The 8,999-nt window shown below is 44.7% G+C and overlaps 1 protein-coding gene across 1 annotated transcript in view; it reads right to left on the bottom strand.

Annotated features, from left to right (window-relative positions):
• Window positions 1-196: 196 nt before the first annotated feature.
• LOC106812385 (Niemann-Pick C1 protein-like) overlaps window positions 197-8,999 on the bottom strand; it is a 34,450-nt gene continuing 25,647 nt past the window's right edge. Inside the window, 5 exon segments of the mRNA XM_014816255.1 lie at window positions 197-2,289; window positions 2,635-2,797; window positions 3,504-3,617; window positions 4,784-4,924; window positions 4,927-5,017. Coding sequence (XP_014671741.1) covers window positions 2,156-2,289; window positions 2,635-2,797; window positions 3,504-3,617; window positions 4,784-4,924; window positions 4,927-5,017 — 643 coding nt within the window. The 3' untranslated portion in view covers window positions 197-2,155.

Below are 8,999 nucleotides of genomic sequence, written 5' to 3' on the forward strand. Positions count from 1 at the left end.
CTCGGACTCGGGTGGTGTGGACTCGGACTCGGACTCGGACTCGGGTGGTGCGGACTCGGACTCGGACTCGGACTCGGGGGGGGGCGGACTCAACTACAACACTGCTATTAATATTAACACGACAACTAAGTAATGGCCAAGGAACTCGAGTTACATGCAGGACGTCTCCCATCAGACACATGAACACATCAAAGGATTTTTTTTTGCATACACAGCCAGCTATATTTGTGAAGTTAGGTGGTGATTGTATGTGCAGCCAAGAATCTACGACCAGACGTAGCCTGACCTAGGCCACATAACAGCTCCCAAAGTTTAGAATTGAATTGAAGGATTAGCTTAACTCATGGTACCACTAAACCTAGTGACTACAAATTATATTAAAAAATAGCTGGGATCTCTCTCTCTCTCTCTCTCTCTCTCTCACACACACATGCAACTACTGCGTCATTATACTGTCTATATTTACTCTGCACACACACACTACACTGTTACTCCTCTAATACTAATCTTCTATTTCATAAACAATATGCCATTAAAATCGTCTATAGTGTGAATATAAACAGCACGTTTATAAATAAAACGCAACGGAATAGTTACGGATAAGGATTGATGCATCTATTTACCACCACGTCATCACCGTTTCCTGGGCTAAATCACATGTCCCCCCCACCCTAGATAATATGTGAGCATATTCAATAAAACAAAAAAGTTGGCATGCTATTTGGTTAGCTGGCAGTATTATAGAAATCCCACAATAAATAGTAATCAGGGTGCAAAATTAACGGGAGTCCGGAGTCAAATACTCTCCGAGGACTCTCTGATTTGACATATGCAGGAGTCCGTGTGACTCCCTGAAAATTCTGCCATACTAAGTAGTTCGTTCGGATCACGGCCTCGCGGAATTACCGTATTTTTTCAAGTAATGCCCAAAAAAAATTTGGCAGACGTGCAACTGCATGAAATCTTAAAAATAAGCACATGCATTATTGTTAATATCTTTAATTTTGAACCTCAGACTGTGGACTCCCTCATTTTGCCACGGACTCCCTCTTTTTGAGGGTATCCGTTGGACTCCCGTGTTCAAAAGTTAATTTCTACCCCTGAGTAATGATATAATAGGTTTTTTTACTGGCATTTTTTGATGTAATTATACACTTGACACATACATATAGAGACGATAGATCTATGGCTATAGCACATCAAGACAAACAGGTGTTCTATACAAACACGATATCAGATCATTCCATAACAGATCACATAAACCATCATAAACTCATCGTTTCACTTTTTAAAAACAGACAATAAATACATCCAACAAGGGAACTGCTAACTTCTGTATAGTGGAACTTAACTTTCCTGAAAACAATGAGCATTTCAGGCGAAGTCAGGCATAACCAACCTTTTCGCTGAGTGTCACCAGACACACCTGGCCAGTCTGAAACAACTTGACATAGTAGCCTTGACATAGCCCATAATTGTTCAGCGAAACGGAAAAGGCATGCACATGCCTGACACATCATGCCAGCATTGCTGTGGCAATCATTCGCACGTTACACAGTTACATTCACGCAGTTTTGCACATAACAGTCCTGCTAATTAAACGTGTCCACTATATGCTCCATAGAAGCTAGTGGGTTCTCTTGTTGGATGTATCATTGACTCAACCATTAGTACTACCATGTAGATAGAACACGCCCAGATCCGAGTGGGCAGGATCCCACTGTTGTGGTGGCTAATGTCAGGTTTTTACTTTATTACACAATTGGTCTTGGTTGAAAAAAAATAAAGTACTTCACAATAATAAATATAAAGTCAGAATTCATCGGAATTTAACAGTATGTCAATTCCAGAATTCCTGGGTTTGCCTACTTCTGCAGAGAAAGTGTTACTTAATGCCAGTGCTTGGGTATTAGCATGCACAGGTGGTCGAAAGTCACCCTGCAGCAAAAACCGACAGCACGATTTTCACCTAACCTACCTACGACTGGTGGCGCCATCTATTGCCAGTGTATGCACCTATCAGCCAGCAGTTGGTGAATCAGCTGATGCTGGGAGGTTCATCGTATCGCCAATAGCTCTTGTCCCATTTTAGGGTCGTTATGCCTGAGGTAAGCTTCTGCTTTGCGTTGTATAGCTACGACGAGGGCCGCAGTGATCATGCAGATAGGGAGCTGTAGACCGGATCAGGTGCGTGTTCATCAGACTGCAGCAGTGGCTCCCTCTCGCTTGGATACATCACGTCTTTTGGCTTCAGAGAGTTCTGCAGCCTTTTCTGATTGACCGACGGACCTGCAGGCAAGTGAACGAGACGAGTCAATGAAAGGATTGAGAGGAGTCGTAACTGCATGTGCCAAAGGGTTGCATTTCAAATACGAGTGCATTTGATCTGCACTGCTGACAAATTTTAAGGTACATACGAACCAAACTATTGCAACATATTCACACAAATATAACCGTAGTACCGTTCGATTCGCACTGTGACCTAAACCGTTAATAGTGTCTCATTTCTAAAACATTTACATTATATTCATGCCAATATTTGTCTAGAACTTAAATTGTGATTAGTGTCATCTGGTGATGAATTATATACCTGTCGCGTGCAAAGTTTCGTACGACAATGCAGCGTACACTTACCAGCGTAGCTGAGAAAGACAGGCAAGAATGCGAGGCCATGGATGGCACCGAACACAACGATGCCGACGTACATGCGGAAGTAAAACACCTGGAATATCTGTGACTTGGAGAACGCTAGCACCACTATGCCGCCAAACTTGGTCAGGGTAATGCCACTCAACACCTGTGGAAGCGACATACGGGACAGAGTTAGACATTATCTACACAAAGAGCTTCCTTTTTACTATGCTGGAAAATTTATAGTCATGGCTGCAGAATTATTTCTCTTCCTTCTAGTCTAGAGAAAAAGAGAACCTAGGGGTGGCTCATACACCAATCATGTGTGTAAAAAGTTTGGTCCCGGATTTTCCCAGGAAATACAGCCAGTTTCAAACATTCTCCAATCCTTGCACTACCTCATGTTCTCCTAAGAATTACAACCTTGTAACTCCAGTAGCAGTAACCGTCAACAATTAATTACTCCACGCTCTGTACGTTAGACGTGACAGTGGCGTTAGTCACTAGGCCCCCCTTCCCATTCGATCCCCGCAGGATCACTATGTTATAGCGATGGATCAGCTGTGAAGATAGACAGCTTGGGCCTAAGATATAATATTGCTTGTTTCCCCTTTACCGACTGACTCGTCACGCCGCTACTCGACACATTTTGTTGGCCGATTAAAACAAAACAAAAATTATTTCTTTTTGCCAAAAAAAAAATCAAATTCGTTCCGCAAAAACATATACACAAAACAGAATATACAATATACATACACACATCTTGTCAAAACAAAATAAAGAAGATTTTTCACCTACCTACCTACTCGGTACCCTGAGAGGCGAGTAGGTAAAGGGGAAACAAAAAATTGTTTAAGGGTGGCCCAGCTTACCGAGCTTCCCATGTGCACGAGGGCATCCTGGGCTCTCTCCGTTCTCGTCGGTTTCACGCTTGTCGCAAACGCTCGCGTGATGTGGGAACAAAACTCCACGGCTATTCCGACAGTCTGCAACGATGAGTAACGTCAGGTGAACGATGCAATCAATGCAATCAATTCAATCAATGATGATCAATCAATAGTGACAAATCATTTCTCTCAGGTGGATAACACAGGGCGACAAATCAATTCTCTCCCTACAGGACAAACGATTTCTGCTCACATAATATTATTGTTTCAGGAAGCATGTTTTACAAAGCACTAGTGGAAGCGATCCACGCGAAACACATTAGTCGTTTCCCACTGATCATTCAAAATCATTCCCTTTAAAACTGATACAGCACGTGTGAAAATACGAGAAACTAAGCTATCTGCATTTCCCCCTTTTTTTCGAGCAATCTTTTTGCAGCATTCTAACTGTTTACGCCCGAGGAGTAACCGACCGGGATCGCAAACCCAGTCGTGAGTTCCATCGACACACCTGTTTATATTATGATATGATAAACGATTATGAACGATTATAAACACTCGGAGGTAAACGACGCAGAAAATAAGAAACGACGAGACGATAATCGGTGCGAACCGTCGGCCGGCGGCGCGAGAAAGTCTCAAATCAGATCGAAGAACGAGCTACACAGGAGCGCGGCGGGGGTCGGGACGGCGTATCTTCGCGTACCATGACGAGGTTGACGAGCGAGATCGTGTTGAGCAGGATGCTCCACAGGTACATGAGGGGGAAGGAGCGCAGGGGAGGAGCTATGGGGGAGGAGCTATGGAGGAGAGCAGCGCAGGGGAGGAGCTATGTGGGAGCAGCTATGGGGGAGAGCAGCGTGAGGGAGGAGCTATGGGGGAGGAGCTATGGGAGAGCAGCGCAGGGGAGGAGCTATGAGGGAGAGCAGCGCAGGGGAGGAGCTATGTGGGAGAGCAACGCGGGGGAGGAGTTATGGGGGAGAGCAGCGGCAGGGAGACATGGGAGGAGCTATGAGAGAGCAGCGCAGGGGAGGAGCTATGAGGAAGCAAGCGCGGGGAGGAGCTATGGGAGAGCAGCATCGCGGGGCGGACTATGGGAGAGCAAGCGGCAGGGAGGAGTCTATGGGGAGAGCAGCGCAGGGAGGATCGATGGGGAGAGCAGCGCAAGGGAAAGCTAGGGAGAGCAGGCGCAGGGAGGAGCATGGGAAGCAACGCAGGGAGGAGCTATGGGGGAGAGCAGCGGCAGCGGGCGTATCTTCGCGTACCATGACGAGGTTGACGAGCGAGATCGCGTTGAGCGGGATGCTCCACAGGTACATGAGGCCGAGCATGCTAACGAGGATCATCGTTATCGTGACGATGATGATCGCGGCCGAGTGCACGTCGAAGCCGAGGAAGCAGAGTCGAAGACGACGAAGATCGTAGCCAGACACAGCGTTAGGTTCTGCCAGGTGGCGGTGGCGATCGTCAGGTATTGTTCGTAGAACACGTAGAAGACGCTGCGAAGCAAGAGAAACGTGGAGAGGTTAGTACGGGTCGAGGGAACGAGGGGTGAGAGAGAGGGAGAGGAGGAGGAGGAGAGAGAGAAAGAAGAAGAGTTGATGTGAGATGAGATAGGGAGAAAAAGAGAGAGAGAGAGAGAGAGAGAGAAGATGGAGAGAGAAGAGAGAGAGAGAGAGAAGAGAGAGAGAGAGAGAAGAAGAGAGAGAAGAGAGAGAGAGAGAGAGAAGAGAAGAGTAGAGAGAGAGAGAGAGAGAGAGAGAGATTGAAGAGAAAGTGACAGAGCTGTGCAGAGGTCACGTAGGTCAAGTAAACGCAGGGTGACACGCATCACGTGACCCTTCAGATTTTAGATTTGATTAGGCTAATTTATTTTAGAAATTTGAAATCGAAAAAATTGAAATTAATGAATGAATAAAAATTAAATCTAATGACCGCGAATCATCATTTAGATAGCATCTTGAGTAGCGTTGCAGAAGTTAGAAGCCGAAATGATGAGAGCCTATGTGCATCAAACATCCATAGTATTAAGCTAACGAGCATGGGTGGGCAAGCCAAATCACGGTGCGTTACCTGTAACGGAACACGATGAGCACCCGTTGTTACCGTGCAGGAGTTTCGGCGATGACGCGGCATTCTCAGTGCGCGATGTAGTCGGCCGACGACGTTCCAGTACAAGGTACGCCAGAAATATGTCGTAACACACAACACAAATCAATTACCCATTAAAACGAATTATCTCAGAAAACAGTCAAAAACATTACGCTTAATCAAATAAAAAAACAAGTAAAGTAGTAAGTAGAAAAGTACAAGTAAGTAATTAAAAGATGACAAGTTGGGGAATAATGCTTCGATCGCTTACTATAAAGTCACAATCACGAACGGTTCATAGGAAGTTAGTGGTAGTCGCAGTACTAGAGTACTGTATAGCAATATCTTACCTCCAACATCACTGCTTGCTATGCAGTTCGAACGCCGTCCATACGCCGCAGCCCTCTGAAAACACATAGTCACATGCCCACAAGATTCTAAATGATGTGCAGTATCTCCGCACCCTTAGTCAATTATCTCAGCGATTTATAAAACCTCTTAGGAAAAACCTAATAATACAGACGCCATTCTTGTGTAGTCTATTAACAAAGAAATATAGCATATATATAACGTCCAGCTATAACTGTATTCAACTAACGTCATTTAGACATGTAGGCCAAGCGAAATGGTGCAGCTTGAAATTAACACAAACATGACCCCAGCTTAATTAATGATAATAAGTAATTAATAACGTTCTCGGTAAAGCGAGATTTACTGATGTACATACTGACATATAACTCACCTTTGGTGCACCAGTTTAAGTTGGGAAATGTCCTCAGGACAGTACGCAGGAAGTGCGAGAAATCCTCTGGTGGGACGGCCTACCGCGAATCCTTGTGAATGTCAGCAAAGCGACGCCACGTGTCGTTTTAAATGAAAACAATGACAGAACCAGATCACGCGCTTTAAATCCACAGACCCCGTCTACGATCGTTTCACCACATTAGAAGCACAATCATATCAAGTAAATAACTTATTAAATCGGACTGCACCCTAACAGAAAGTCTTGCTGAGTAACCTACACCAGCCTCTTAATGAAGCCTACAGAGATATATGGTTTTCTAACTGTCATTATTAGCAAAGAAGCAATTGTAAAAAAAAAAAATGGTTACCAGTTTGCAACCCTGTAAACGTTACATAAAGGTTAAGGAATATTGCAATCAAAAGATCATGAAGATTCACAGTAATCACTGAACATTGATAATCTCCTAGATATTTAACTAAACAATACTAGCACTCCCTTGACATCCCTCCCCATAAAAAAGACAGCTATTGCTATAGTCATGAATATCATACAACGGACGCTGAATGTTAAATGAGATCATCATAGTTTTAGTGTCTCGTAGTATTTATAAGTATATTATTACTATAATATATATATAAAATATAATAAGTAATATAATGTAAAAATATAAATATAAAATCATAAAACTATATATAGCTATAGATATAGTATGTCATAATCCATATATCCTATATAGTAAATCCATATAACAGACCTTATCATATGATGCAGCTCACCACCATATGCAGGACAGAAGCTTCTGTGTTTTTGACAGCGCAGCATGAGACGTAACGGCCCAATCAAAGTAGTCGTCCAGACCACACGAGCCGGGTGGGCTATGTGGCTCCTAGGTAATCAAAACACACAAGTAAGATGACACGAAGATCAAGGAAGCTGGCAGTACACTCACAACACGAGCAAAAAGAACCACATCAAAATATGAAGGATCACAACGCTGAGCAAGCAACTTAAAATATGTACTTTAACAAGAACGCAGGTGTTACATAGCTGCTCCACGCTTGCTCAACAAGTATGGTACTAACACCCGTAGTAATCACGTGAACAACGCATCAGAACTCTGACCGCACCTACCATGGACGTGACCAATACCAGCCGACGCGTTCATCAACCCCGCGCACAATTTCCGTGACGCTACACTCATTCAGGCTATTCACCAACCAGCTCACAAAAGAACAACATCGGCTACCTCCCACGCGTACGAACGCGAAATAACAAATACAATAAACGAACCCGAAGACTCCCACGGGAATCACTCCGCGATCACTAGGAGACTCACGAGTTTGGCTGCTTGAACTGTGTAGATCTGCGAGAAGGAATCGTCAGCGCATCCATTGCCATCCGCAGATCTTTTCTGCGTGTCTCCGTTCGGATTCGTAGTCCATCCTCGACGACGAAGTAGACGGGCGGCCGAAACAGGTACTTCTTATCGCGCCAAAGTAGGTCAGCACGAGGAGTCCCTGCAGCGAGACAGTTAATTACGTTTACATTAACAGACTAATTACACCACGAGTAACGAGCTATAACAAAATTTAGTCAGCGTACAAAACAATACACCAAAGAACCAGTGACATTCCATCCGATGTCCCAATTCCTTCATCGGTGGGAAATGCCTCCATGAATAGTCTTCCTTGATTTTATATACATAATGCAGCGCATCGTATTATTCGCACGTGAATCGGCGAGCCTAGAAACAACCTCGGCATAAGAGAGCGAACTGATCAAGTCATTTCGATCTTGTTACCAAATGGAGATACAAACAAGAGCCACCAGCAATACATCACCGTAAGAAATAAGCAAACTGGACACACACAACATGTTCCTAAAAAAACATTAGCTCTCACATAAACCAGCAACACCGAAATGAACAACATCGCAACACGTAATTACTTCCTAACACAATCCCGCTCGTACTATTCCGATCGTAGCCACTCGACGCGCCAAAATCCGAATGCCGAGAATAAAAAAATTTGCCAAATCAGAGTTATTTTAAACAAAAAATTCGTAATTTCAGAAGTAAATTACACAACAACATGGCGGCGTGCGCACCGACCCTACACGGTGCGCACCTACAACATACATAACTACCATAGCTTAACCATACACCGGAAAACCGGGCAGCGCGCGCCACTCACATCCTTCGATGCGGCTCTCGCTCGCTCCTGGTGTTCGTGTTGCACGCAGACGGATGTACTTGCGAGTGTCATCGAGGGATACGTAGCAAGTGCTACATCTGTAGAGAAGGAACCCTCCTGCCTCCTGCCTCGTGACCGCTTCAATGTGCTCGCTCTGTGTCCCCACGCGCCACATCAGCAGCAGATGTCGAGCGCTGCGCTGAAACGCGCAAAGCGTGCAAACGGTGAATCTGCTCCTTCTCTCTCCTCTCGCTCTCTCTCTCTCTCTCTCTCTCTCTCTCTCTCCTCTGCGTCTCTCCTCTCTCTCTCCTCTCTCTCTCTGCCTCTCTCTCTCTCTCTCTCTCTCTCTCTCATCTCTCCTCTCTCTCACTCTCTCTCTCTCTCTCTCTACTTCCCTCCTCAGTCTTCTCAATCGTCTCTCTTCTCTCTCTCTGATCTCATCTCACGTCATCC

This window comes from Priapulus caudatus, unplaced genomic scaffold, assembly GCF_000485595.1.
Source record: "Priapulus caudatus unplaced genomic scaffold, Priapulus_caudatus-5.0.1 Scaffold642, whole genome shotgun sequence".
Taxonomy (NCBI): Eukaryota; Metazoa; Priapulida; class Priapulimorpha; order Priapulimorphida; family Priapulidae; genus Priapulus; species Priapulus caudatus.